The 27,736-nt window shown below is 60.3% G+C and overlaps 13 protein-coding genes across 13 annotated transcripts; 10 read left to right on the top strand and 3 right to left on the bottom strand.

Annotated features, from left to right (window-relative positions):
- Window positions 1-737: 737 nt before the first annotated feature.
- SPSK_01339 (uncharacterized protein) lies at window positions 738-965 on the top strand (the record flags this gene model as incomplete). Its single annotated transcript, XM_016728266.1, has 1 exon — window positions 738-965. One exon carries the CDS (start codon window positions 738-740, stop codon window positions 963-965), a length of 228 nt encoding a protein of 75 aa, XP_016584117.1.
- Window positions 966-1,290: 325 nt separating this feature from the next.
- SPSK_01075 (uncharacterized protein) lies at window positions 1,291-3,296 on the top strand (the record flags this gene model as incomplete). The annotated part of the gene is made up of 2 exons (XM_016728006.1): window positions 1,291-1,919; window positions 2,006-3,296. 2 exons carry the CDS (start codon window positions 1,291-1,293, stop codon window positions 3,294-3,296), a joined length of 1,920 nt encoding a protein of 639 aa, XP_016584116.1.
- A 1,147-nt stretch (window positions 3,297-4,443) lies between these two features.
- SPSK_01036 (MFS transporter) lies at window positions 4,444-6,843 on the top strand (the record flags this gene model as incomplete). Its single annotated transcript, XM_016727967.1, has 5 exons — window positions 4,444-5,391; window positions 5,458-5,827; window positions 5,916-6,102; window positions 6,125-6,164; window positions 6,226-6,843. The coding sequence occupies 5 exons, from the start codon at window positions 4,444-4,446 to the stop codon at window positions 6,841-6,843; spliced, it is 2,163 nt and encodes a 720-aa protein (XP_016584115.1).
- A 1,052-nt stretch (window positions 6,844-7,895) lies between these two features.
- On the top strand, window positions 7,896-10,592 carry SPSK_01018 (uncharacterized protein; the record flags this gene model as incomplete). Its single annotated transcript, XM_016727949.1, has 1 exon — window positions 7,896-10,592. One exon carries the CDS (start codon window positions 7,896-7,898, stop codon window positions 10,590-10,592), a length of 2,697 nt encoding a protein of 898 aa, XP_016584114.1.
- Window positions 10,593-11,158: 566 nt separating this feature from the next.
- Window positions 11,159-12,802, top strand: SPSK_01116 (Major Facilitator Superfamily protein; the record flags this gene model as incomplete). Its single annotated transcript, XM_016728047.1, has 2 exons — window positions 11,159-11,412; window positions 11,482-12,802. 2 exons carry the CDS (start codon window positions 11,159-11,161, stop codon window positions 12,800-12,802), a joined length of 1,575 nt encoding a protein of 524 aa, XP_016584113.1.
- A 708-nt stretch (window positions 12,803-13,510) lies between these two features.
- On the top strand, window positions 13,511-14,728 carry SPSK_01177 (uncharacterized protein; the record flags this gene model as incomplete). The annotated part of the gene is made up of 1 exon (XM_016728108.1): window positions 13,511-14,728. One exon carries the CDS (start codon window positions 13,511-13,513, stop codon window positions 14,726-14,728), a length of 1,218 nt encoding a protein of 405 aa, XP_016584112.1.
- Window positions 14,729-16,252: 1,524 nt separating this feature from the next.
- SPSK_01216 (putative aldo-keto reductase (AKR13)) lies at window positions 16,253-17,269 on the top strand (the record flags this gene model as incomplete). Its single annotated transcript, XM_016728147.1, has 1 exon — window positions 16,253-17,269. One exon carries the CDS (start codon window positions 16,253-16,255, stop codon window positions 17,267-17,269), a length of 1,017 nt encoding a protein of 338 aa, XP_016584111.1.
- Window positions 17,270-17,463: 194 nt separating this feature from the next.
- SPSK_10979 (uncharacterized protein) lies at window positions 17,464-18,082 on the top strand (the record flags this gene model as incomplete). The annotated part of the gene is made up of 2 exons (XM_016737200.1): window positions 17,464-17,772; window positions 17,843-18,082. 2 exons carry the CDS (start codon window positions 17,464-17,466, stop codon window positions 18,080-18,082), a joined length of 549 nt encoding a protein of 182 aa, XP_016584110.1.
- A 196-nt stretch (window positions 18,083-18,278) lies between these two features.
- SPSK_01115 (bicyclomycin resistance protein) lies at window positions 18,279-19,946 on the bottom strand (the record flags this gene model as incomplete). Its single annotated transcript, XM_016728046.1, has 1 exon — window positions 18,279-19,946. The coding sequence occupies one exon, from the start codon at window positions 19,944-19,946 to the stop codon at window positions 18,279-18,281; it is 1,668 nt and encodes a 555-aa protein (XP_016584109.1).
- Window positions 19,947-21,491: 1,545 nt separating this feature from the next.
- Window positions 21,492-21,851, top strand: SPSK_01307 (uncharacterized protein; the record flags this gene model as incomplete). The annotated part of the gene is made up of 1 exon (XM_016728237.1): window positions 21,492-21,851. The coding sequence occupies one exon, from the start codon at window positions 21,492-21,494 to the stop codon at window positions 21,849-21,851; it is 360 nt and encodes a 119-aa protein (XP_016584108.1).
- Window positions 21,852-23,015: 1,164 nt separating this feature from the next.
- Window positions 23,016-24,002, bottom strand: SPSK_01221 (short-chain dehydrogenase; the record flags this gene model as incomplete). Its single annotated transcript, XM_016728152.1, has 1 exon — window positions 23,016-24,002. The coding sequence occupies one exon, from the start codon at window positions 24,000-24,002 to the stop codon at window positions 23,016-23,018; it is 987 nt and encodes a 328-aa protein (XP_016584107.1).
- A 937-nt stretch (window positions 24,003-24,939) lies between these two features.
- On the top strand, window positions 24,940-27,105 carry SPSK_01058 (uncharacterized protein; the record flags this gene model as incomplete). Its single annotated transcript, XM_016727989.1, has 1 exon — window positions 24,940-27,105. The coding sequence occupies one exon, from the start codon at window positions 24,940-24,942 to the stop codon at window positions 27,103-27,105; it is 2,166 nt and encodes a 721-aa protein (XP_016584106.1).
- A 360-nt stretch (window positions 27,106-27,465) lies between these two features.
- Window positions 27,466-27,732, bottom strand: SPSK_01326 (uncharacterized protein; the record flags this gene model as incomplete). Its single annotated transcript, XM_016728255.1, has 1 exon — window positions 27,466-27,732. The coding sequence occupies one exon, from the start codon at window positions 27,730-27,732 to the stop codon at window positions 27,466-27,468; it is 267 nt and encodes an 88-aa protein (XP_016584105.1).
- Between the last annotated feature and the right edge of the window lie 4 nt (window positions 27,733-27,736).

Below are 27,736 nucleotides of genomic sequence, written 5' to 3'. Positions count from 1 at the left end.
ATGCCTCGGCTGTGCGTTGTTGGGGACTCTGCTCACGCCGGCCGTCGTCGTTCTTCGTCAGCCGTCATGACGACTCTCATCTTTAATACAGGCCAGCACGATAACAAAATTGTAGCGTGGTCCAGTCAGACGGAGCAAACGGCGCTGCCAGAAACACCGATGCCGATTCGGCCAGGGAGTTGAGCTGTAGTGCTGTTGTTGGCTTGTTGCTTCCAGCGACCTGGCCCCGCTAATGGCCAGGCCCCTCCTTCCCAAGCGAATCTCGCTTCGTCGCGAACTCCGCTGTTGGGGAAGGAACGGGGTTCGCGACATACGATTTGTGTGACACGGATTTTTTGAGGCAGGTGCAAGTGCAGGCACAACCAAACGCACTTTCCTTTTTGGCGATACGGTACTCGCACTGGAAGGTGCCACCCACCGAACGAACGTGTCCCTTGGAGGAAGGAACGCGTTTGGGCATAACCAAAGTTCCAAGGAAAGAGCAATGGAGGGGCGTCAAACAACGCTGCATTTCGTAGAGAAAAACTGAAATCTGCTTCTTTTCATCTCTGGGCTCTTGTACTTCATTTTGTTCAGCATCATGTCGACACCTCACGCGACCCACAACTGCATTTGGTGGGCTCTTGGGCTTCGGTCGTTCTGGCAGTACAAAATACCACAGTCCATCTTCACCGCAACACCAAACTCGAACAACCACGCATGCCAGCGCCGGGGTGGAATCGTGTCTCCGCGACGTGATGCCCAACTTTGACAACTACGCATCTGGACGCCAGCCCGACTCGGACAGCGATGCCGACAACATCTACAACGACCCCGAGGCCATGTTCAAGGCCCTGAACTTGCCGGTTCCGGTGATGAAGTCCGCCGACGAAGTCCGCCGCGAGGCCGACACGCGCCGCAAGAACGTCCTGGCCGGCTTTGCCGAGCTCCGTGCCATTGTCGAGCGTCATGAAGAGACCCTCTAGCGGCGGTGGCTCAAAAAGACGCGAGCGCAGCGGATTGCCGTCTTGCTCAAGGCCTGGCCCGGCATGGCCGCCATGCACCGTCCCGACTTCGAGACTCTGCGGCAAGACGCGCCTGATTTCCGCGGCAAGAAGCTGCTGCACCCCCGTGACGCCGTCATGTGGCCCTACATCAACCAAGACGGCCTGTCCAAGCCACGGTCTGCTGCTGCTCATAAACGCCCGCGGCCGCCACCCCTCCTGCCTCTTCGCCGCCGCTGACGAGGAGCAGATGCGTATTGGCATCGTGTCGCACAAATTGTCTCGAGTCTACCTCAACAGGTGGACCATGATTCTCAATGGCGACCCCAACTCGCCGACATTGGACAGAAACTACGGCACACTGGTGAGCTGGGACGACAACGCGGACGCCGACAACTGGGCAGTCACGCGAGCCCAGTTCATCCCGGGCGATGGCCTTGTTGTCCTCGAGGCCCAGGAACGCCTTCTGCGTTTCTTGATTGACTGCTGTGCGCTGGTGCTCCACGAGGTCGACATGGCGTCCGTCCAGGACGCACCCGTTCTGCCGGAGCCGGTGCTCAAGCAAGAAGCCGAGGCAGCGGGCTTCGACTCGCTCGCCGTCATGGCCAGCGAAGCACCCTACCGTGTTCCCGCCAAGATTGACTTTAACCGCATCATCGCCCTCCTCGCCGCCTGGACCTCCGCCGCCGAGGATCACATCTGGTCGCTGCGTGAAGATCCCGCGTACTTTGCGAGTACCTTGATGGAAATCAAGGAGCACCGGCTCGAGATGCTGCCAGACATGAATGGCAACGTGCACCCGACTCTCGAACGCTTCCGGCAGCATATTCTCTGGGAACGCGTCATTGGCGTCATGATCGGGTCTGCCTATTTGATGCACGAGTCGTTTGCCCAGCTGCTCGCCCAGCCCCGCCTCGTGCAGCAGCTTCAACAAAGGTATGCGGCCGCCATCCGCCCGGCCGCTCCTCCCCCGGAAGAATATCTCCTCGCCCTTCTCAAATTTCAGTTTCAACTGCAGCAAGCTGCCAAGGGGCCCTGCAGCAGTTCCAGGTGGTGGTCCCAGCTTCGCCGCCCATGCGCAACCTCTTTTGGCGCGAACCGCCGCCCAACAAGACTACGTCCCACATTGCCGTCCAGTCGCGGCCAGCTGCGCGCAGAAATATCGCTACCGAGCTCACCTTCCAGTTCAGCATGCTCTGGGAGGACGGGCAGCAGATCTTCTTGCTGCGCATGACCACGGCTGTGGACGAGCTGGAGCGCCTGATCGAGACGGAGCCCGAAGCCAAGAGTCTTGTGTCGGCCCACGTCGCGGCATTCATAGGCGACCTCTCGATTGTGGCCCAGTGCCTGGCCCAGATCGACCTCTACCAGCCGTGGTCCAGTGGCTTTGAAAACCACATGGTCAAGTACAAGGACACGGTCGAGCGCGCCGTTGACGCCGAGCACGCTCCGATGATCAAGATTCAGGCGGCCGTGCAGGACAACAGTCTTGCGGATGCCACCAAACTCGGCACACCGACCGGCGGCCGCTTTGCGTATCCCTGCGAGAAGCGCCCCACCAAGGAAAACACCGAGGCACTGCGGCAGGCAGAGCGCAACCTGGACGCGTTCTGGGCCTGCGTCGACCGCCACATGTACGTCAAGGCCGGCGATTTGACCGGCACCGCGACGCAGACGCTGTTGTTGCAACCGCGGATCGTGCAGCGCACCGCCCAATGGGTGGAGCCGGTCATGCCGGGGAACGGGAAAGGTGGGAAGAAAGGAGCGGCACCGGCGAACAAGACGTCCAGTGGCAGCATCGGCAATCCGCTGTCTGCGTTTTACTTTGGTGTCGTCGAGAAGCCATCGCAGGGACGCCTCACCGCATCGTCGTCCAGAGACAAGGCCAAGATCAAGACCAAGACCAAGGGTATGGCGGCAGCGGCAGCGGCATCCCCGACGGACGACCTCGCTGGTCTCTCACTCACTGATGCCGAGCCCGTCGTGCAAGACACACAGCCCACCATGCCGGTCGACGCCCGCGCCCTCAAAGTCTTCCGCACCCTCTTCTTCAATGCCGACGTCTCCTCCACCCCGGGCGAGGTCCCCTGGCGCGACTTTTTGCACGCCATGACCTCCACGGGCTTTCAGGCCGAGAAGCTGTACGGTTCCGTCTGGCAGTTCCGCCTCACGGCTCTCGACATCGAGCGCAGCATCCAGTTCCACGAGCCGCACCCGCGGGGCAAGATGACGTACGAGGTGGCGCGGCGGGTTGGACGTCGTCTGAACCGCGCGTATGGCTGGGTTAGTGACATGTTTGTGCTTAAGAAGTGATGGAACGTCCTCGGTCCTCGGCACGACTCGGACGCTGCGGCAGAGGTTATGAGGCTGTGATTGTTCATATTGTTCACATTTTGAGGACACCGGTAGGATTAGGCGCTGCGGGTTATGTACAAGCCAATCGCAATTTCAAGATACGACATGTCCTGTACACCGGTACAACTTTCGCCTCTCTTTTGGATGCTCTGTTACAAGTGTGTCTTGCGTCTTGCATGTGTCTGGGGAAGCAGCTCCCACTTGACGCTAGACTTGGGCAATCCGAAATTCGCTTCATTGGAAGTGCGGAGACAGCCACGGTGTGAAGCGAAATTCGCCTGGTCTAGTCCCGGTTGACCATGACACTAGCTACCCCATGATTCTGTTCCCCGGATTTTGCTGATCAAGACGGGGTTGTTAACTCCATCCTAGTCTTTTCGGGGGAGGTGGTGAGATGCTTTCGCCACGATCCGAGCTGGGGACCAAAAGCAAAATCAAGACAGAAGGTTGTCTCGTGATGACCTTTCGTCCTACGACAAGACATTGGGCCTTTTTTATTGTGGCGAGCGAAGGCGCCTTCTGAGTGTCTTTACATGAAGTCGGGTCGGTTACCTAAGAAAGTCACTCAAACTCAAGGACGTTTAATGCCAAAAGCATGCAAAGACATCTCCGCCTACCTCGTCATCTCGAATCCCCACGACCGACGAACCCTCCCCAGATAGCGTCACCCCACTCGCCAGTATCCTGGCTACTTGCTGTCTCTCCTTGCGACTCTTTGCCTCTCCTTGCCTTTCTTGGCCAGCCGAATTTCGCATCGACGACGACCCGTTGTCAGACCTCCCCGCATTCCCAACGCTCTGGGCCGGTCTCTTGGCCAATGGGCCTGGTGGTCTTTGCTTGTTTTGGCATTTCTCTTACTTTCCTGTATTTTTGGTTTGACTGTACCGGATGATGTCCTCGTGGTTGGTGGTGTTTTCCGTCTTTACTTAAAGGCCGTCCCCGATGCCCGGGGTGTCGTCCTTGTTGTAGGACTCGTGAGGCAAGCGCTGATCTCATCAAATCCGTATTGTTTGAAATTCCTGTCCAAACCATTTCCACACCTGTCTACCCTCTGTCGCCTCCCCTGTCAACCCATCACTTCGTCTGCCACGCCTGTCCATTCACCATGGCGTCCACGGAAAAGAATGAGACGCACGAGGTCGAAGAAGCCGTCCCTGATCCGTCCAGCCCAGAAAAGGTCCAGGTCGAGTCCGGCATCAACACGGCTGCCTGGGACAGCGACACCACGCCCGAATACAAGGCCCTGGACCGCCGTGTGCTGTGGAAGCTCGATCTCTTCATCTTGCCCGTCATCTCCAGCGTCTACTTCTTTGCCTCCATGGGCCGCTCGGATCTGGCCAACGCGGCAGTCGCGGGCATGCCGGAGGAGCTGGGCCTCAGCGCACAGGCCTACTCCAACGCGGCCACCATGTTCCTCGTGTCCTACATTGTCTTCCAGCTGCCCGGCACGCTGCTTGTCCGCGCCATTGGCCCGCCGTGGCAGTTCTTTGGCGCCATGGTGCTCTGGGGCCTGTTCACGGCCTTGAGCGTGGTGATCCACTCGGCCGGGGCCCTGCTGGCCCTGCGCTTCCTCATCGGCATGGCCGAGGCCTTTGTCCAGGGCGCCGTCTTCTACCTGTCGTTTTTCTACCAGTACCACGAGCTCGCCACGCGCAGCGCCATCTTCTATTCGACGTCGACTGTGGCCGGCGCCTTCAACGGCCTGATTGCGTACGGCATCGAGAAGAACCTGGACGGCGCCCACGGCTGGCGTGCGTGGCGCTGGATTTTTTTGATTGAGGGCATCCTGCCCATCGCTTTTGCCTTTGTCGTCCTCGCGTTCCTGCCGCCCAGCCCCTACAAGATCCGGTTCGGCTTTACGCCCGAAGAGAAAGCCCACATCGCCGTGCGCGCCGCGGCCGCGCACAACGTCGGGGACAGCGAGTACAAGCTCCAGTGGACGCGCGTGCCGCTGATCCTCCTGAGCCCGCACTTTTGGCTCATGGCTGTCATTTCGTCGGCCGGCCACTTTTGCGTCTCGTCCATGAGCAACTTTCTTCCGTCCATCATCAAGGTACGTTGATGTGCGCTCCGTTGGTCCTCACTTCGCTCGCTTTCGTCTCTCCTCTAACAACAGCAGAGCTTCGGCTACACCTCCGTCAACGCGCAGCTCTTCTCCGTCATCGTCTACGTTTGTGCCGGCTTCGGCGTCCTCTTCTGGGCCCGCATCGCGGACAAGACCAACGCCCGCAGCGCCACGCTCGGCGCCTCGATCGCCGTCAGCATCGTCGGCTATGCCATCCTGATCGGCACCACCAACACCAAAGTGCGCTTCTTTGCCACCTGCCTCGTTGCCTTCTCCGTGTATCCCAACATCGTCCTCCAGCTGTCGTGGGCCACCATCTCCTTTGCCGGATACACCCGGCGCGGCTCGTCGCTGGCGCTCTTCAACGTCATCTCCCAGTGTGTGTCGATTGGCGCCAACCAGGCCTACAACACGCCGCCCTATTGTGAGTTTTCGGTGCATCCTGTTGATGCATGTGGATGTCGTCGTGCGTTTTCCACTTTTTTACTTTCTTCCACACTAACACAAGGCAGACCACAAAGGCCAGGCGTCGTCGCTGGCGCTGTGTGGTGTTGGCCTGGTCTTCACTGTCTTGACGCGCCTCTACCTGCAGTATGAGAACCGCCGCAAGCGCAGCATGAGCGAGGAGGCGCGCGCCGCCCTGCGTGTCAAGGGCATTGAGGAGCTCGGCGATCGGCACCCAGACTTCTTCTATACTCTGTAACCGTGTCCCCCGAGGCAGGACTGACGTTGTTCCGTGTCTAGCAGCCTCGTACCGTCTTGTATGATATTGTTGTATTGTTGACTTGTTTGGAATATAATCACCAAAACCTACTTTGACAGGTAATAATTCACTTTGTCTCCCATAAGAAACGCATAACGCACACCGTCATCGTGGAAGCCTCCCGCCCCCCTTTAATCAATCCCCGTGTCGTTGCGGCTCCGGTGTGCATCGGCAAACGCATAGATGCGTTCCCTGTCCCGGCAGGCGTGCACGACGCCCCAGCCGTCGACGCCGCGCACGGTCGTCTCGTGGCCGGTGGCGGTGCGCACGCGCCGCGCGCCCTCGAGCGTGGTGTCGCCGTGGCACAGGAGCGTCTGCCGCAAATAGTCGAAGCAGTGGTCCATGTGGTGGTCGGCGACCTGGTCCTCGCCGAGGGCGAAGCGGAGGTACTCGTTGTCGGAGGCGTTGGCGTACCAGGCCTGCAGGCGGACCATTTTGGACTTGAGGGCGGCGAGGCAGTGCAGCTGGTGGTAGAGGGCGACGGTGTACTCTTCGGCGGGCGACGGGGACGTCGTGGACATTGTCGTGGTGGTGGTGGTGGTGGAGACATCATCGCCCGACAGCGGGAAGCCACCGGCGAGACCCCAGGCGGCGGGATCGGCAATCGCAATGTGGCCTTTGCCGGCTGCAGGGAGGGGTGGCGCGGGCGAGAGAGCACGGGTGAGTGGATGTCATGACGGGCTACGGAACGTGCAGATGGGAAGAAGAGGACCTACGCGGCGCCAGAGTGTACCAGGGGCTGTCAATCTCGTCGGGGCCAAACGGATCGACGTCGAAGCTTGCGTCCGGCTCGAAGACGACCTTTTTGGTGGGGACTGCTGGTCAGCGGGACATTGACGTCGGCAATATCGTGACTAGGAGGGGACGCCTACTGTCTCCAAACATGGCCTGCGAGGGCAGAATGGCCGTCACAGGCCCGGCGGTCGTGGCCTTGGACGACGCGAAGAGAATAACGAGCGACAGAAGGACGTTGACGGCCAGCGACGCATACGGAACGTAGTGCCAGACGCCCGTCCAGGTGTCCTTTCTGGTCCGCGGTGGCCTCTCCTCATGCTTGACACCGCCCTCCTCGGCAAGAAACGCAGCCGACTCGGAGTCAGCAAAGTCGTGATGCGATGCGGCCATTTTGGATGCTTTGGTCCGCTACGAAGATTCGTTGCAGAAAGTGGAGAGTCATGATGAGAGTCATGATGGAAGACATGATCTAAACGAGGCAGAACGATACATTCGGAGCATTCAACGTTGCTCCATTTGGCATTCACATTTAGGCAGAATGTTGACTTGTATATAACAACGGCAGTCGTTCTACGCAGATGAGCGACCGATATATTGCTCTGTTCTACATCACGTGGATTCATCAAGGTGATTACGGCAGCAACAGCAAAATAGAGGGAGAGAGGAGAGACGAATAAAAAGTCAAAAGACGAGAAACAAGGAACAGCGAGATGCATGCCGCACCAGGAGAAATACGTAGTCTTAGTGTAAACCGAGAACAATCCGTTTGTCAGCTGCATAACGTCCAGCCCCACTTTACCCATTGACGTCCCACGGAGTTGCCGCGGAACTTCCGCCATCGCCATTTCTTATACGGAGTGCGAGCGTATCCAAACGGCATTCCCACGACGGTACCTGCACCTGCACACGACCATCCGCGGACAACCCACACGACACTCTCTGAGACAAGGAAACACGGAACCAAGGAAATACGGAACCACGGAAACACGTAAACATGCCGCCTCGACTACAAACACGCCAGGCGCCCACCGCCCGTGCCCGAAAGGGCCACTATTCGTGCGAGTTCTGCCGCGTGCGCAAGCTGCGATGCAGCCGCCCGCTGCCATGCACCAACTGCGTGTCGCGGGGCAAGACGTGCGTGATGGACGCAGAGGGGCCCGTGGAGATGCCGGTGCCGATGCCGACGGCGGTGGCGGGGGCGGTGGCAGGGCCGGCGGAGGTGCGGCAGACGCCACGGCCGGCCCGTCAGTATTCGCCATCGTCGCAGACCACGGGCACGCCCTTCGTACACGACGCCGGCAACCAGGCGCTGCTGGACGAGGTGTACCGTCTGCGGCGGCTGGCCGAGGACCTGGAACGGCGCATCCACAGCGGGACGGACGCGTCGACGTCGACGGGCGGGGCGGGCACAAAGACAGTGGCCATGGCCATGGCCATGCCGCCGCCGCTGCCGTCGCCCCCGCCGCTGCCTCGTCCGTCGCCGGCCGTCGCGCCCGACGCAATGGGCCCGATGTGCGCCGTCGTCACACACCTCGACCGCGTGTCCATGGGCAACGGATCGTACGCGGACCTCGGGCAGCCGTCGTCGGCGTCGGCGACGGGGTCGCCGTCGGCGCTGTCCTCGACGACGACGGCCGTGGCGGCGGCGGCGGCGGCCAACCAGTTTGAGCAGAGCGGGCTGGCGCTCAAGATTGCGCCGATCCTGTCGATCCCCACGGCGCCCGAGTTTAGCTACAGCATCGTTGGCGGGGGCGACCGGCTGGGGGCGCCGCGGCGCCACATCCATCTGCCGCTGTACAGCGAGACGACGGCGCTGATCGACACGTTCCTCCAGACGGTGGGCAGCTTCTATCACATTGTGCACCACCCGACGACGCCGGCGCTGGTGGCCCGCGTGTACGACCGCGTGCAGCGGCACAACGGGGCGCAGCTGCCGCTGGGCGACGTGCTGCTCGTGGTGGCCATGATTGCCACGGGGACGTGCCTCCACACGCCCGAGGCGGCCGACAGCAGCAGCAGCGGCAGCTACGACAGCAACGCCAATGCCCTCTTTGCCACCCGCGGTGAGGCCGCCCGGCAGATACCGTACTGGATCCAGTCGGCCGTGCACCTGCTCGAGGCCATTGTGCGCGGCGCTGTGCCGCCCACGCTGTCGGCCCTGCAGGGCGTGGTGACGCTGATGTTTCTGATTAGCAACGTCGAGGGCGTCGGGTTCCGCTACCGCTACATCGTGTCCACGGCGCTGATGCTGGGCCGCGAGCTGGGGCTGCACTGCATCGACCAGGACTGCGGCGGTAGCAGCAGCATCGACAGCAGCATCGACGGCAACAACAGCAGCAGTTTCGACAACAGCGGCGACTGCGGCACGCGACCCCTGACGACGCCCTTTGAAAAGGAGCTCGGGCGGCGCGTGTGGTGGTACGTGGCGTCGACCGACTGGCTGCTGGCGGCGCGCAACAGCGGGCCGGGCGTCGGCGTCTACCAGACGCACCCGCACATGATGCGCGTGCGGGAGCCGCGCAACATGGACGACGACCAGCTGGGCACGGCCAGCACGGACCCCATCCCCGGCCTGCCGCTCGACGTGCCCACCGACATGTCGTACCTGCTGCAGCGCGTGCGGCTGGCCAACATTGCGCGGGGCATCGTGGACCGCATGCCCATGGTCTCGTCGACGCAGTTTGTCGGCGGGCCGGCGTCGTCGTCGGCCGCCGCGGCGGCCCTGCTCGCGCAGTACCGCGAGAGCGCGCTGGCGTCGGACGCCGAGCTGGACGCGATGCTGCGGGACATGCCGCCGTTTCTGCGGATGGAGACGTACGAGCAGGCGGGATGGGAGGCGGGCGTCGACGGCGACGATAATAAAAACAGCAGCAGCAACACCAAAAACAGCCACGGCCGGCCGCACCGCAGCCACTTCATCCAGGCCTTTATGCTGCACTCGCTCATCCACACCCAACGCTGCAAGCTGCACCTCTCCTACCTCACGTCCTGGCGCCGGCAGACGGGCAACTACACGAGCTGCGTCCTCAAGCATCCCGACCCGGCCCGCCGGCCGTCCGTCTCCGCTGCCTCTACCACGTCGCGGGCCGTCTGCATCGACGCCGCCCGCCAAATCATCCACGCTGAGACGCAGATCCGGCGTCGCGCGGCCGGCCACCCGTTCGTGCAGAGCCGGCTGTCGTGCGTGCTGTACGGCGTCTTTTTGGCCACCATTGTCTTGATGATTGACCTCTGCGCCGACAACGGCGAGGACGCGTCGTCGTCGCCGTCGGCGGTCGACACGCGTGCGGCCTTTTCCGCCATGCAAATCGTCGCCGACGCGCGGCCCTACTCGCCCGCGGCCGCGGAGCTGTACACGTCGCTGACGCAGCTGCTGGCCAAGCACCGGCCGCAGCTGCTGGAGGCGGTCCTGGGCACCGCGATGCCGCCGAGGGCCGTGGCGGCGATGGAGACCATGGGGGCCATGGACGCGATGGACGCGATGGACGCGATGGAGACGCCAAAGGCCGTGCCACCACTCGAGGCCACGACGACGACGACCATGCCGCCCACAAACACCGACTTTGACGTTTCCTTTTACGACAGCCTCTACAACAATCCGCTGGCCCTCCACTTTGACGGCCTCGACAACCTGGCCCAGTTCCAGTGGGACGATCTGCTCGCCAACGTGGACATGTCCTTGTACGTATAGGCGGGGGGAGGAACGAGATGTATAGTAGCAAATTGTATATTGTATGCGAGGCAGATTCGCATTAACGACGTAATAGCATGGCGGGAGACTAAATTGTGTGTAAAGTGAGAACCGCCACGGCGAGTCCCTTGTCGTTGCGAGAACACCAAATGCCAAATGCGCGCTTCCAAACTTGCCGCAAAGTGACAAATAACCAAGACGATACGAATCGCAATTTCAAAGCAAACCAGGGAATCTGATTTTGTACTTTATACCTGTTCTTGGCGGTACGGTTGAACATGGGCGCCAATTTGTAAGGCGGCTCTGCGCCACGGAAAATCCGCGGCGGGCGGAGGACGGAGGCGGAGGCCACAACACAACAGACGACAAAACAGACGACAGGAAACAATAAAATAGAACACAATGTGTCGTGCCAAGAAAGAGCTTGCGTCTTCTTTTCGTCATTCTTCCGACCCTGTTCTTTCCTTTTATTTCTTGTTGTTGATTTTTTTTCTTTTTTGAGAGAGTGAGATTTTATATTCCTGGCTTCACGTTTTCTGCCACCCGTCACAGCGTCCACTGCCAACATGTCTTCCGAAAAGGCGGCCAGCCACAGCGATCCCGACCCAGACATTGACGTCGAAGCCGCCGCGGTGCCAGACACGCCCGAGTCCCCTGTCGACAACAGCGAGCAGGCGGCCGAGAAGGCAGCCCCCAAGACCGAAGATGGCTTCACGATTGTCGACTTTGACGGCCCCGACGACCCGGCGAACCCCATGAACTGGTCGGCGCGCAAGAAGTCGATCACCATTGCGTTGGTGACGCTGATGACGGTGTTATCGTACGTCCCGCGTCTGTCTCGTGTGCTCCCCTGTCTCGTCTGTCGTATTCTTTATCCCTAACTGCGCAGCCCCATTGGATCGACCATCAGCTCGGCCGCGGCCCCCGACATCATGCGCTTCTTCGGCTCCGACAACCAGACCGTCGGTGCCCTCGTCACCACCATCTACCTGCTGGGCTACGCGTGCGGGCCCATGGTCATTGCGCCGCTGTCCGAGCTCTACGGCCGCGCGCCCCTCTACAAGATCTGCATCATCTGGTTCCTAATTTTCCACGTCGCCTGCGCCCTCGCGCCGAACCTCGGCGCCCTCGTCGTGTTCCGCTTCCTGGCCGGCGTCGGCGGCTCGTGCCCCGTCACGCTGGGCACCGGCAGCATCGCCGACGTCGTGCCGGCCGCGAAGCGCCCGCGCGCCATGTCCGCCTACGCCATGGGCTTCATCTCGGGCCCGTCCATCGGGCCCATCATCGGCGGCTACCTGACCCCCGCGGCCGGCTGGCGCTGGGCCTTTTGGCTCATGGCCATCCTGTCGGGCGCGCTCGCTTTGGTGATCATTGCCGTCCTGCCCGAGACGTACGCCTACGTCATCCTCGACAAGAAGACGAAGCGCCTCAACAAGGCGGCGGTTGCCGCCGCCGCCGCCGCCGGACAAGACGGCACACCCCCCCTCCGCTACAAGAGCAAGCTCGACTCGGGCCGCACGCCGCGCCAGCACTTTGCCTTTTCCATCGGCCGCCCGCTCAAGATGCTGCTGGTGCCCGTCGTCTTCTTGCAGTCGCTCTACGCCGCCGTCGTCTACAGCTACCTGTACCTCTGCTTCACCACCTTCCCCGCCGTCTTTGGCAACCAGTACGGCTTCGGCAGCGGCGCCTCCGGCCTCGTCACGCTCGGCTTCTTTGTCGGCTGCGTGCTCGGCATTCTGTTCTGCGGCGGCGTCTCGCGCCGCATGGTCGTCTACCTCGCCGCCAAGAACGGCACCGGCCCCAAGCCCGAGTACCTGCTGCCCACCCTCGTCGTCGGCGGCGTGCTCATGCCCATCGGCCTCTTCTGGTACGGCTGGTCCGCCGAGACCCGCACCCACTGGATCGTTCCCATCTTGGGCACCGGCTTCCTCGGCTGCGGCGTCATCATCACCTACATGGCCAGCACCCTCTACCTCGTCGACGCCTACACCGTCTACGCCGCCTCCGTCACCGCCTCCAGCACCATCCTGCGCTGCGTCATGGCCACCGTCCTGCCCCTCGCCGGCAGCGCCATGTACGACCGCCTCGGCTTCGGCTGGGGCAACTCGGTGCTGGGCTTCATTGCCGTCGCCTTTTTGCCGCTGGCGGTGGTCCTCTACGTCTTTGGCGAGCGGATCCGCACGACGAAGCGCTTCCAGGTCAACTTTTAGGGGAGATGCGGTGGGCGTAGGAGGATGCGGCGGAGCGGTGGAAGTGGTGACGATGTGAGGGAGGGAGGAGAGTCGAGAGAAGTCGTGGAGACGCCATGGAGACATGGAAACTATTACTAATCTACTAATACCTGCCAACATAGACATGCATGCAAACAACTCATAGACAAACATATCTCAGTTATTCAAGCGAAATATATATAGATACGTACATTCATGTCGTCTTTGGCGAATGCATTGCAGTTTTGTTGAAACCAAGGACACAAGTGACACGTGGCGAGGAAGAAGAAAAAAAACTGCTCCTTGGTACAATGCGAGAATGAAGAGCGTTTACGAGCATCAAAGGAATCAAAAAGGTCAAAGCAATCCTCCAAACAACAATGGTGTTGTTGCCATACAAAGAGGCCGACTATGAATAGACGCATGCCTCGCCCATTGTAGTCCAACGTCTTTGTCCTGTCAACAGACGAACAATAACGGTGTTCATAAGGCCGTTGATTGTCGGTCTTTGGCCTCAAGCCTTTGACGCCGTATTTGGAACCACAAATGGTCCTCATTGTGTCTCTGGAAATACTTAATAGAAGCACAGTTGTCGCAACGCCCCCTTGCCTGTAATCCATTTCTTACGCCAAGTGAATACTACGTCCACACAAAAATTACGACTTTCCGACCTGCAAAGTAATACACACCAACAGTTAGGTACGTACCATGCATGACACACAATATCAAGAGCCGGCGGCGGCGGACCGGCCACAACGGCGTGTCGCGCCGGACGCCCCGTACAAGCGCTGTCGCAGCCACGACCCGATTTCGCCGACATGTGGCCCGCCGATCCCCGACCACATGCTGTCGCACGCAAACAAAGTGGCGGCGAACATGCGCGCCGGCCGTTTTGTGCGCCAGCCGACCTTTGTCCTCGGCCTGCGGGCGGTCGATGCCACCACCCAGGCGCTCGCCGCACGCATCCTCCGGGGGCCCCTCGCGGCCTTGTGCGACGACACGGCCGCCCTGCTGGCCGCCCCGGGGCCGACCGGCCCGGCCACGGCGACGGCGACGGCGCGCCACGGTACGAGCATCTTGGAGCTCGCGCACGACGCGTACGCGCTGGAACCCGGCCGGCCGTGGACGCTCTGGGCGTTCCGGGACATGTGGGACCGGTGTCCCGTGGCGCTGAAAAGCGCAGAGGATGCCTTTGTGTTTCTCCAGGCGCGGCTGGCCACACTTCAACGGCAGGAGGAGGACCCGACCGCGCTGCAGCTGCTTGTGCACTTTGTCGTCGAGGCGAGTCCGACGTGGCCGAAGCTGTTTGCGGTGACGTATGTGAGCGACGGTGACGACGACGATGATGAAGAGGAGGATGACAACGGAGAAGAGGAGGATGGCCAGAAGGCAGAGATGCGAGACATGGAGGACTTCAAGCTAGACGAGGAGACAAAGGCCACACAAAAGAGAATGGAGAGACAAGGTAAGACGGCAGGGAGGAAAAACGTGGCAGAGAAACAAGAGTGGAAGAAAGAGGGGGACACACGAGATCTGGCAGCCAAAGGGAGACAGAAACCGGCAAACCGGGACACGAAGACTGTCGACAAGAGATATCAAGAAAGACAAAATCGAGAACGACAAGATCGAGAACGGCACGAGAGGGAGAAGAATCGCGAACAAGAGAAGAGAGAAGTGGAACAAAGAGAGAGAGACAGGCGAGAGAGAGACAGAAAAGAACAAAGGGAACGAATGGAGAGGGAGAGGGAGCGAGACAAAATGGCGCCACGAGAAGAACGCCACAGAAGAGACGAAGTGGAGAGACGGCACCAGGAGCGGCAGATGCAGCGAGAGCGCGAACAGAGAGATGCACGTCTGCGGTGGCTTCAGCATGAGCGTGAGAAAGAGACCATGGACAGGCTGCGGGGGGGTTTCAGAAGGCTTTGATCCTTCGCCGTCCGCAGACGTTCAGTAGAAAAAATTGTCGTTTTTGTAAAACATGGCCGTTTTTTATTCCTAAAATTTATTCCGACTGCAATTCGTGTCTGATACATTTTATTCGTTAAAGAAATAAACGCTTGCATCACGTGTCTCATTTTAGACGATGTATCTACTCGCATTTGGCGACAATGTCGTGGTCGACATCGGATGTTGGACCTGTTTGTGCGGCTCTCGGGCTCGTGCTTTCGCGTCTTCATAAATCCAGAGACACGGCTTGTTAAGTCCATGGGGATGGGCTGAGTGCACGAATTGCTGATGCCAGCGAAACAAATCGTCCAACGTATGTAGAAGCAAACGACGAGGCTTGCAAGGCAGCATCAAAAAGGCTCCGGTCGTACAGACTAAAGCGTCGGATTTGCAAGAGACATTGTGCCTGGCCGGCGCTGGACAAGCGCTTTTTGGGGCGGTGGATCGGATATGGAACAACTGTGTTGTAAATCCGAATCTGGGGACGCCAAAAGTTAGGAAGTACCCGATAATAAAGTGGACCATCCGCGGTGGCGTTCGACGACGTTGTCGCCGCGGCAGATGGCCTGAGAGGGAAGGGTACTAAGTACAGCGATCCATGCCAAATAGGGAGGATATGTCGAGCGAGGCTAAATTATATAAAAATATTCCAGAATAAAAAATACCATGGAAATAACCACAAAAAAGAGACAGTACGATACTTTATCGTTTAAATCGGCAAAGGCCTAGATTTGAACAAGGCTCCGAGTGGATCGTTTAGCACACAGAATGACTTGAAACGGTGAGACATCTCGGTCGTATGGGTCGTTTAACCTACCTGAAGACGGAGTCGATTGCAAACCAAAGATAAAAACATGTTCGATAGCAAGTCTTGTACAACATACAACGTATAGTATAGCAAACCGGACAGTCCAGCCCCGATTGTAATGGTTGTCATTCTTTTGGGAACTTGCCGAGATATTATGTCCGGCAGAAATCGACGACAGTAGACAGGGCTGAGCGTTGTTCGGCCTAGGATGGAGCCTCCCCTAGTCACGAATCTCTTAACTCCAGAAGGCCACAGCGTCGTGAAGCGGGCTTGGCCAAATTGGCTGGCTCTTGCCACACAACATGGCCAAAAACAAAGCTGCTGATGGCGCCAGCATTTTGAGCAGCCGACAAAGAAGGGCCTCCTGACTGGGCGGCAGCAAGCATGCTTGGTAAGAACCAGAACATTGATCTTTGTCTGGGGACATAGACACGCTTGTCAATGCAACGTACATTCCAAACGGCTCATGATGAAGCGGGCCTGGTTTGTCAGAGGCTGTTCCGGGATGGAGTATGGCTGTCGTCGACTGAAAAGGTATAAATACAGACGTTGTCCTGGTGGAAGAGGGATTGTTTCATTGACAGCACCATCATCATCGACAATCCCATAAACTCTCCAGGCACCTGACTCACAACATCCCCTACGACATCCCCTACGACATCCCTCCACAACATCACCCACAACATCCCCCCAACATGCCTCTTCCCACCCGCCAGCTGGGCACCAACGGCCCGCAGGTGACGGCCATTGGCATCGGTCTGATGGGCCTGTCGGTGTTTTACGGCACGAAGCCCTCGGACGAGGAGCGGCTGGCCTTCTTGGACCACGTGTACGCGTCGGGCAACCGGTTCTGGGACACGGCCGACATGTACGGCGACAGCGAGGCGCTGCTGGGCCGGTGGTTCGCGGCGCACCCGGGCCGGCGGGAGGAGATTTTCCTGGCGACCAAGTTTGCCAACGCAACGGACGGCAGCGGCGTCATCCGCACGGACCCGGCGTACGTGCACGAGGCCAACGCACGCAGCCTGCGCCTGCTGGGCGTCGACGCCATCGACCTCTACTACGTGCACCGCGTCGACGGCACGACGCCCATCGAGGACACCATGGCGGCGCTCGTGGACCTCAAGACGCGCGGCGTGATCCGGCACATTGGCCTCTCGGAGGTGTCGGCCGACACGATCCGGCGCGCGCACGCCGTGCACCCCGTGGCGGCCGTGCAGGTCGAGTACAGCCCCTTCAGCCTCGACATTGAGAGCCCGCAGATCGCCGTGCTGCAGACGTGCCGCCAGCTCGGCATCGCCGTCGTCGCCTACGCGCCGCTCGGCCGCGGCATGCTGACGGGCCAGCTGCGCAGCGTCGACCAGATCCAGCCGGGCGACTTCCGGTCGTTTGCCCCGCGCTTCTCCGCCGCCAACTTTCCCAAGAACCTCCGGCTCGTCGAGGACCTGACGGCCCTGGCCGCCAAAAAGGGCGTCACGAGCGGGCAGCTGTCGCTGGCGTGGCTGCTGCGGCAGTGGGACATGGTGATTCCGATCCCCGGCACGAAAAAGACGGCGTACTATGACGAGAACATGGGCGCGCTGGACGTGACGCTGACGGACGAGGAGGACGCGGCGATTCGCAAGGCGATCGAGGCGACCGAAGTTGTGGGCCAGCGCTACGCAGAGTCGTATGTTCACAATCTGTTTCGGGACACGCCGAAGAAGGCGTAGGTGCGTTGAGGAGAAGAGTGAGAAGGCGGTGGACGGTCAGAAAGTTACGAGTCCAAGAATAATTGAATGGATTGAATGAATGAAAGGGCCGCCGTGAAGATGTTATCCAGTGCCACGTTAGATGCAAGGCAGGACGCTGTAAATCTGACAGACAGCAAAGGCTCTAGCGCACAACCCGTACCCGCGCTTCAGTGATGACAGGCCTGGCAGCCAGTGGCGCGATTGGCCAGCGCTGTGGACCTCATCCCACCCTGGGCGCTGTCACCGACGTCAACAGAGGCATCCACGCGGGAGGCGGCAAGCAAGACGGCAAAACGAGACGGCAACGAGAGATCCAACAAGGCGACGCGACGAACATGGCCACACTGCCGCCTCCCGCACCACCCTTCAGGGGCCGCTGCCAGTGCGGCCACATCCAGTACACGCTCACCGCCCGTCCGCGCCGCGTCATCCAATGCCACTGCACCGACTGCCAGCGGACGGGGGGCAGTGACTACCAGATTGTACGTGTTGCTGCTGTGTGTGTATTGATCTCTGCAGGATGTGGCCGCTGACTGACGTCTGCCTGCACAGATGGCCGAATACCGCGTCGAGGACGTCGTCGTGGAGGACCCTCTCTCGCACTGGAAGATCTACACTATCCGCGAAGGCACGCGCAGCGGCCAGCCCAAGGAGAAGCACTTTTGCGGGCACTGCGGGTGTGTGCTCTGGACGGTGGCCATGAAGGACCGGGGCGAGCTGCGGCTGGTGCGGACGAGTCTGGTGGAGGGCGGGCTGCAGCTGTTTCCGCCGACCCAAGTGCAGTTTAAGTGATGAGATGATGACGATGATGACGGCGATGGCGATGACGACGACAACAACGACACATAGACACAGCATAGCGAGGAGCATGATCAGTTTATTCCCAAATTATTCCACGTTTCTAGACAAATGACACAAATCACATCTATGGGTATCAAAGACGACTCCGCCTGGCAAATCCCCTGACGAACCCCATGACGACTCCCCACTACGCATATTGTGCAAACTTGGACCTCGCGCGCAGCCGCGGCCCGTACACGCGAAAGACAATGGGCGCCGGCAGGGCCAGGGCCGAGACGGCGCCCAGCAGACTCGCAGCGGGGCCCACGCCGAGCCGGGTGAACATGGGCCGCGCGGCCAGCGGCAGCCCGCAGGCCAGCAGCGAGCGCAGCACGGTGTTGGCGGACGTGGCGCTGGCGGCGTAGGGGCCGTAGGAGTCGACGAGGTAGTTGAGGCACTGCTGGAAGACGACGTTGAAGCCGCAGCCGATGAAGCCGCCGGCGACCGTGGGCACGGCCCAGTGGTACCAGTGGTCCGGGTCGCGGCCGGGGCCCTCCGCGGTCCATCCGAACCAGAAGAAGCCGGCGCTAAAGAGGAGGCCGCCGAGGACGATGGGCGGCAGGCGGGCCTCGGGCACGGCGCGGCCGTCGCCCTGGCGGGCCATGGCGCGGGTGTAGAGCGGCTGGTTGGCAATGTTGATGCCGACGGCGACGACGGCGCCGACAAACAGGGCCAGAAACGGCAGGTTGGCCGCGACGGGACCGAAGCCGCGCGCGTCGCGGAACACGAGCGGGTAGACCTCGAGCGCCAAGAAGACGAGCGCGTACACAAACGACGCGTACAGCGCGATGCACGCGACGATGGGCTCCGTGACAAACATGCGCAGCGGCCGGCCCAGGTGCCGGCCGACCAGCGTCCGCAGCGTCATGCGCGCACGCTCTTGCTCGTGCGGGTGCCACCAGCGCGCGTCGCCCGTGGCGCGCCGCCGCCGCGCCGCCCTGCGCGCGAGCAGCACTGGGCCGTACGTCTCGGGCAGGCCCAGCAGCGCGACGCCGCCGCTGACGGCCGCCACCAGCGCCTCGACGTACAGCACCCACCGCCAGCCGAGACGCTCGTTGTACGCAATCGACGCGCCCACGACGGGCGCCACGCACGGCCCGCCGACGACGCACACCGAATAAAAGGCCATGGCCACGCCGCGCGTCGTCGGCGCGTAGATGTCGCCCAGCGCCGCCGACACGTTGCTGATGGGCGCCGACGCAAACAGCCCGCCCAGGAACCGCGTCGCCAGCAGCGCCGCCGCCGTCCGCGCCGACGCCGACCCCACGCTGAACACGCCCAGCACCAGCACCGCCGGCAGCATCGACCACCGCCGCCCGTACGCCTCGCTCACCGGCGCCCACACCAGCGGGCCCAGCGCAAAGCCCAGCACAAACAGCGCCAGCAGCAGCACCGTCGCCTCGGGCCCCATGCCCAGCTCCGCCGCCACCAGCGGCTCCGCCGGCGTCAGGATCGACGTGCCCAGCGAGCCCGTGAACGCCAGCAGGCCCAGAATCAGCGTGCACCGCGCCTTGGCCGCCGACGACAGGTTGTGCGGGTCGTCCGGGTCGGACGCGCCGTCCCACTTGGCCAGGAACGCTGGATCGTGCTGGTCGGCCGACAGGGCCTGCGACCGAGTGCTTGTTGTCCGGCCGGTATCACCGTCGTGTGCGGGGGATGGGACTGGCGTCGTCTCCAGCGAAGGGCCGTCTTGCTTGCCAGGACGTGCTGTCGGTTCGTCCTGTTCCGGCTGGCCCTTTTCCAAGTCTGCGTCGACTGCCGTTCGGTGTGCGTCGTCCATCGTCCGCGTGCTCGTCCCCGAGTCGTCTTGTGTCATGCCTGTGGTTTTGTCGACTGCCGTGGCGGCGGTCTGTCGTATCCTCTGTGGTATCCGCTGTCACGGTGTCGTCTGGACGGCGACGTTTGTATGTCAGCCATCGCACGAGGCGAGGATCGAGGAAGAAACAAACGAGTGTAAGTACAAAAGAAGATCGGCAACAGACGAAGGAAACAGACACGGACAGCCGACAAATCCACCCTCGTAATCCGAGAACGCTTTGTCACCAGGCTGGAAGAACAATGACCCAAATGTATCCTTGGTTTTGTTCTTTTTATTTTATTTATTTATTGTCATTTTATTTTATTTTATTTTTAAGCTGCGTGCTCTTCCTCTCCTATGTCGGAGCCCATGGCCGCGCTGGCTGCACTGGCCGCTCTCGGCCGACGCTTCAGGGGGGTAAGTCGAGGAGATAGCGCGCTAACGACGGCGAGGTCGGACGTATGTCTGACGCTATGCCTCGGTCGGTTGACCTCTAAGCACCACCGCGACCACCTAACCACTAAACCCTTCCACTGAAAAGCTTATGCGTTCGTGGCAGTGGGTCAGCGGCCAGGGCCGCACCGACCTTTACAGGCCTTGGCTGCTCTGCATACGAAGCTACGTCTAGTCCACGAGGCGTCTGGACGTAATGGACCGTCTTTTCATGGCACATTCTCAGTCTCCGGCAGCTAACCCCCGCGTGGAACCACTGGTACAAAGGTACCGTGTGCCGACACGGCTCCGGATGACGCAAGGTATGTCCAGTGGCTCACTGTAAGCATGCATTAAGATTAGGCGCAAACCGCAGTTCACCTCGATGCTGGAAAGTAAAGAGCAGAAAGTAAGACATTACGAGTTAAGAGTAAAAAGTAAAAGTAAAGAATAAGAGCGACTCCGACATATGCTACTGCTCAAACACATGATCCGTCAAGATCTGTCCGCGAAGAGAATGGAGACGTAGGCAGCAGGAATTAAAATGAGAGTGGCATGAAGACTGGAAATAAAGGTTGCGAGAGTTGAACTGGAGTTGTGTTCCAGACTCAATTCGGACATGGTGCAACGATGGGAGCATTGTTGCTGCCTGTAGTTATGCTCTAATGAAACGTCGGCAATTCTGTTTCTCAGATTCTTTTTTTATTAAACATTTGTATACTGAGAAATCTCAATATATAAAATAAAATATAACCATAGACCCAAACATGCATGTACTACACCAAATTGACGTTCATATGAGCTGCCTTTTTCGTCGACTCAATGGAACATCGGAAGTGGTGTGTTTGCTTCGGGCGCTTTTCGTTGTTTTGTTTATTTATGCTGTCTGGGCCAACGAGCGTTTGAGAAATGCAGCTGCCTATCCCACCCGTCTGTGTCGCTTTATCAATCGCACTTGTCCAACGCCGATCAACCAGCTACAAATAATACAGTTTGTCCGTTTACTTTCGTTGAACCAGACACTAAACCATTCTTCCTTTAACATCTCATCGTCTCCACTTCTACATACAATTCACGCCCATCCACCAAGCCCACACGTCCACCAATCCACCTCCTCCTCCACCCCCCACAATGGCTACCGACGCTGTCTACACCGGCCCCTCGGTCGGCACCATGATCAACACCCACACGCTGGCCAGCGAAATCATCGCCCGCCACGGCACCGGCGCCGAGGCCGTGCTCGACGACGACAACATCAGCCAGCTGCGCCGCTACCTGGACGCGCCCGACAGCGAGAAGCGCGCCGTGCTGGCCAAGGCAGGCACCGACGACCTCGACACGGCCCTTGCCAAAGTGCGCGAGGGCGGGTACACGCTGGTTGACTATGCGGCGCTGACGCGCGGCTCGGCCAAGGCCGCCTTTACCGACGACGAGGAGGCGGCGCTCCGGTCGTGGCTGCAAGGCGGCGGCGGGGCGCCGCAGGACAACTAGGCGGGGCGTTCGATGGGTATTAGCTTGGGTTTACAATAGACTTGATGACGAGTACGCTACGGTCCATTGCCATCGCCATCCACGTTGCCGATGGACGCATGAGGATCATAGTAAACAGGAATGGCACAACTGCTCTCAATGAAATAATAGACTTTTTATTAAAATTTCCTGTACAATATGTGACCATCTCGCTGTAGGACCACCGTACAGCCAGCGTACACATCGGATCCACCACGTAGGTAGGCCACCCAACTGAAATCGACGCAGACAGTACGGTTGGTCATATGCCCGCCATTGGCCACGGTCCTGACTCTGACGGTACAGGCAGGAGAACGGGGCAAAATAACCCGTTTCTTAGGATGGACTTGGAGGAGGGGCTGGCGGAGGCGGCTTCGGAGTCGGTTTGCGGCTCATATTCAGGGGGGTATGGATGTTGCTATGCTGCTTTTGACGGGTGAGGCTGGGGTTCTATCGATACAACTATTGTTCGTTTTGGGTACAAGGTGTATGTTTGTAATGGGTTCTGTTGTTGATGTTTGTTAACAAAAAGAAGGAATCCCACCTGGCATGGGCGGCGAGATGATGGGATATTTATGCTGGAAAAAAGAAGGAAGCATCAGTTGACTACTGAGCTTATCGTGAGTTGTACGTTATAGCTTGCTTCTTTCACAACTGGATGTGGTTGTGCAAGTCATCCTGTTGACTTACAGTTGTCAGTGGCGGGCGCCAAGACAAACCGACTCACAGTCGTTGTGCAACGCCATGCTCCTCGCCAAACCGTAGATCTGCAAGCCAGACTTTAATTCAGGTACGGAATCACATACGAGGCTCTTTTGTCAGCAGCGTTTGCCCGGCATGAAAAAAGTCCCGTCAGCACTTGTCTGCCGGCTGCGACTCTGACTTCAGCCTCGTCACGATGCCGTCTCACTGACACGCTCACAAAGTTAAGGTTGTGAATGGCATAGGTGAGACGAGAACGGATAGTAACATAAACAACGCTGAAAATAGAGCACGTAACAGGTACAACATGCAGAAATGGCAGCAGCTTGTATTTAATCCAAAACAATGCAAAGACAAGTCGACTTTGACAAGCAACCAGGTATACACAAACATCTCATCCACCCGTTACGCTCACCCGTCGCGCCCACCCGTCGCGCCCACCCACTACGCCCACCCTGGCCCGCCATGCTTGGCCAGCTCCTCCGTCGTCCAGTCCCACAGCGCGTCGACCAGCTCCTGCTTCGCCGTCGCGCCCTTGTACGGCTGCAGCTTGCCCACCGGCACGTAGAAGGCGCCGGACACGACGCCCGCATCGCCCGTGTGGCCCGGCTTCGTCGACGTCGACCGCTTCGCTGTCGCACACCACAGCTGCGTCTTGGCGCCCTCGTCAATGTCGACCCACACAAACCGCATCACCGTTCGCATAATCAGGCTGAAGAACCCGCCGGCGCCTTTGCCCCAAATGTCCGACTTGACCACGCCCGGCTGGACCGCCGTGACCGACAGCGACGGGTAGTCGGCCGCGAGACGGCGCGCAAACAGGGCGTTGGCCAGCTTGGAGTGCGCATACAGGGTAAAGGGCGCGAACGGGTCGGGCGTGCGCATGGCGTCGAGGGCGAGGCCGCCGCGGGGCAGCGCGGCGCCCGCAAAGGCGGCGTTGGACGACGTCAAGACGACGCGGACGTCACGGACGTCGCCGCCGCTGGTGGAGGCGGCCTGGGTGGCCAGCAGGACGGGCAGCAGCAGTTGGGTGAGCAGGGCGTGGCCCACGTGGTTGATGCCAAACTGCGCCTCGTAGCCCTCCTTGGTGAGGGTCGGCGCGACGCTGGCCACCCCGGCATTGAGAAAGAGCAGGTCGAGGCGCGATTCGCGCCCGAGAAAGGCCGCGGCCGCCGTCTTGACGCTTTTGAGCGAGCTGAGGTCCATGTCCAGCACAACAATGCTCTCGTAGCCCGTCTCTTGGCGGAGCGCGGCGGCGGTGGCCTCGCATGCCTCGTGGCGACGGCCGCACAGATAGATGGCCTTGGGGCTGTGGTAGGCCAGGGCACGCACGGTTGCTTTGCCGATGCCCGCGTTGCCGCCCGTAACAAGCGCGACCTTGCCCGTCAGCGAGGGGATGTCGCGAGCAGGTTCAAAGGGAGTCGGGGCCATGATGCTGGGGGGAGTCGTGGTCTGTTGTCTCGAGTTGTGTTTTCAGCGTTGCCGTACACCGTACTCTGCGTCTAGAGAACACAACGTATCGGCAACCACTGGATGCTGAATGCCCCTTCCCTGGCCATGCCTTTATATGGTCTTGTCCATCTGCAATTTCAAATCAACCGACGGCGAACAGGACGACGACCGGGCCCTTGTTGGCCCTGTTCCATGTTCTGTCACGCTGTCGTTTGGTCCGTGTCCGTCCAGGCGATTCCAATTTCGTCTTCTTTGGTCCCCTTTGCCCATTTGTCGCCGACACGGTCGGGGGCGGGCAAACCATCTCGGACTCTGCCATTCCCCAAGACCACTCAGATCGTCCAGCATACGAAGGCTGTCCGCTCAACTTGGGCCGAGGACACCATAAAACAAGCACTTTAGAAAAAGACCGAAGAATGCCGTCGGATGCGTGGTCATTTGGCGGAACATTGTTGGACAATCGGTGTGATTTGGACCCCGTTGTTGGCCGTTGATTGCCCAAAGAGGAAACTCGACGGAGATGTCAAGAATTGGCACAAAGCTCAGCCGGGAAAACAGGAAAGTAGAAAACAGGCGTCGGTGAATTTTGGCCGATGAGACGGACTGTGTGGAGCGGCAGCGATAGGGCGGCACCATAGACTGTCGGCAAACCGGTCTCATGTGGTGTTAGTGTTGATTTCCCTGAAAGAATGCCCTGTAACTTGGTAATACCACGCTGTGGTGCAACTTACCCGCTGTCGACACAACAAACGACGGCTGCCTCGTCGAAACCGACGATATCAACGACACTCTTTCGTATCTTGCGATATTCAGCGGCCCAAATCGGCCGACATGACACAGCAACCGTGTGTGTGACTGTTTCTTCCCTTCTCTCGCTCACGAGACGTACCCGCCGACCAACACCACCACCTCCACAATGGCCCTTTTGGTCAGCCGCGCATGCAAGGGCTGCAATCAGCTCAAAGTTCGTTGCCAGCCAGGCCCCTCCGACTCGTCGTCCTGTGCACGCTGTCTGCAGGCCGGCCGCCCCTGCGTGCCGGGCGACAAGCGGCGGAGGCCACGTGACCGGATTGCAGAGCTCGAGGCGCAGGTGGCCGCGCTGAGTCGGCAGCTGCAGAAGCAACAGCTGGGCGACGCCCCGGTCACCACCATCAACACCAACACCAGTCCCGCGGCTCGCAATGTCTACTCGTTCAGCAGCGACCTGCCCACCGGCGAGGCGGCCGTGGCCTTTCTGGATGCGCGGGTGCCCCGGGCCGCCCAGCAGCAGGCGCTGGACCTGTACGTGAAGCGTCTCTGGCCTCTGGTTCCATGCTTTTCGTTTTCGTCGTTTTCCTCGCCAGCGGATAGTCCCCTCGACGCGATGCGCCGCAGCAAGCCCGTCTTGTTCTTTTCGATTGTCACATTCACCGCCCCGGTGTCGCTCGTCCCGCCCGCCGTCCGCAGCGAGCTTTTGCGGGAGGCCATGTGCATGTTTGCCGTCGAGCTCATCTCGAAGCCCAACCGCCGCCTCGACACGGTCTGGTCGCTGCTGGTGGCCTGCTTTTTCTTCCGCGCCCAGAACGGCAGCGCCCACGTCACTGTGCACCAGCTCACGCAAATGGCGACCAACATGGCGATTGACCTGGGTCTCGGCGGCGCGCAGGTGCCCGCGGCGCCCGGCGTGACCCTCTCGTCGACACCCGTCTCGTCCACGACGCCAAGGTCCGTCCCCGAGCTCGAGGCCATCGAATACTGCGCTTCGCCATCCGTACCCGAGGCAGACGCGTCTGCCTCGTCGTCGTCGTCGTCGTCGTCGCCGGCCGCGCCGTACTGTACCGTGGCCGCCCGAGCCGATGCGCAATGTGCCTGGCTGGCCTGTTTTGTGTCGGCGTCCAACGTGGCCATTGGCGTCCGCCGGCCCGACGCCAACGCCCAATGGACGGCACACCACCAGACGTGTCTCGATGAGCTCGCACGCACGTTTGACGCGCTGCCTGCGGGCGCCGCACGCGACAACCTGTTTCTGCACATGGTCCGTGGCGAACGGCTCTGCCAACAGATTGCCGCGGCCGTCCAGCTATGCGAGCCCGCGGCCGCGTGGGACGTCGCGGCGCCCGACCATGCCCTCGTCATGGCCGACCTGCAGACGGCCATCGACAACTGGACCGCCGAGACGACGACGGCGCTGGTGCACGCCCCGCCCGGCTGCCGCCGGAGTCACAAGGCGCTGCTGTTCTTCCGCTATGCGGCCGTCATCTACCTCCACGAGTCGGTGCTGCACACGCCCACCAACAAGCTCTCCTTTGGCGCGCCCTACCGGCAGGCCAAGCTGGCCAGCGACGACATTGCCCATCCGCCCGTCACAGGCAAGCACGTCGCGTCGCTGTACGCCTTGAAAGATGCCTGTCTCGCCCTGTTGGACCTAGCGTGCAGCGACGTGGACGACGACGACAGTGAGGAGGCCGAGGAGGCCGACGTCACAACGTCCAACGACAGTGCGGGCGCCAACACAATCACCGCCTTCTTGGCCGACGCCCCCATTTCCTTCATCGCCAAGGTGTTCCACGCCTTCTTCGTCCTCGCCAAGCTCCACATCGCCGTCACCGCCCCCGGCCACACCTTTGGCGCCGTCCTCCGCCCGGCTGAACTGCGCGTGGCGCCCTGCGCGGGCCGTCTGGCCGCCCTGGCCGACTGCGTGAGGCGCCGCAACCCGGACTCGTTCAATCACCGCATCCTGGCCTGCGCCGCGGGCGCCGGCGATTGGTGTGTCGAGTATGAGGCGGCGCGGACGGGCACCACGAAAACAACCGTAGAGACGCCGCCAGACGAAGAGCAGCCGGCCACCACGGCCGCGGCGGCCACAACGGCCACCACGGCCAACCTGGACTTTGTCAGCGACGCTCCTTTCTTTGCAGCTGGGGATGCACTCAACCTGTCGATGCTGGACGCCGCCGCCGACACAGCCAACAACGATGGCATGGCCGCATTACTGTCCGCCTACGGGCCGAGCAGCAGCATGCTCGACAACGGCGTCGGCTTTGGCGTGGACGATGCCCAGTGGCAGATGCTAGATCGTTATTTCGGCAGTTACGGCGCGTAAGGAGACGGAGCGACTGTATTGGACAGTTGGTTGAGAAAACATTCGCAGGGAAGGTGCGCTCCCTTTACGATACACCCACAGGGCAGGCACGATGCAGTTGCCGTGTCGATTTGGGAAGGTCCGACTGTGTGTCTCCCGCACCAAACCGGAAGGAACGACACGGGCCCAAGATCTCGACGCGTCATCTCCGATGTCATGTGCGTCTCTTCTTCGCTTTTGCCTGCATTTGCTTTTCCACTTTCACCGTTACACACCCACTGAATGGCCTCTCGGCCTTTGCCGCCGCCAGCTCAGCCTGTCGCTATCTCGCACAAGCTGCGATATTGACAACAGCAGAACTAGGCATCTGTGGTATCGAGTTCAGGGCGAAACAAGAGCCTGCACACTCTTGTCTGGCACAACCTTGTCCCGCACCTTCAGCTCCGTGTCAGCCTCGATGGTGTCGGTTCTACCTGAAACTCGGTTTGAGTTGGAGAAAGGCACCCGGTCCCTTTTCTTGCTCTCTTGCTCTCTTGCTCTCTTGCTCTCGAGTGGTACTAGGCTGTCCCAGAGCGTGCACTGGCCGCCTTTGGTCAATTGACCGGTCTCACACAACAGCTCATTGCAGGTGGTGGCTCCCCTGACCATTTAT

Source organism: Sporothrix schenckii, assembly GCF_000961545.1.
Source record: "Sporothrix schenckii 1099-18 chromosome Unknown Cont48, whole genome shotgun sequence".
NCBI lineage: Eukaryota > Fungi > Ascomycota > Sordariomycetes > Ophiostomatales > Ophiostomataceae > Sporothrix > Sporothrix schenckii.
Note: the sequence above shows the minus strand (reverse complement) of the source record. Positions and strands in the feature narration are given on the sequence as shown.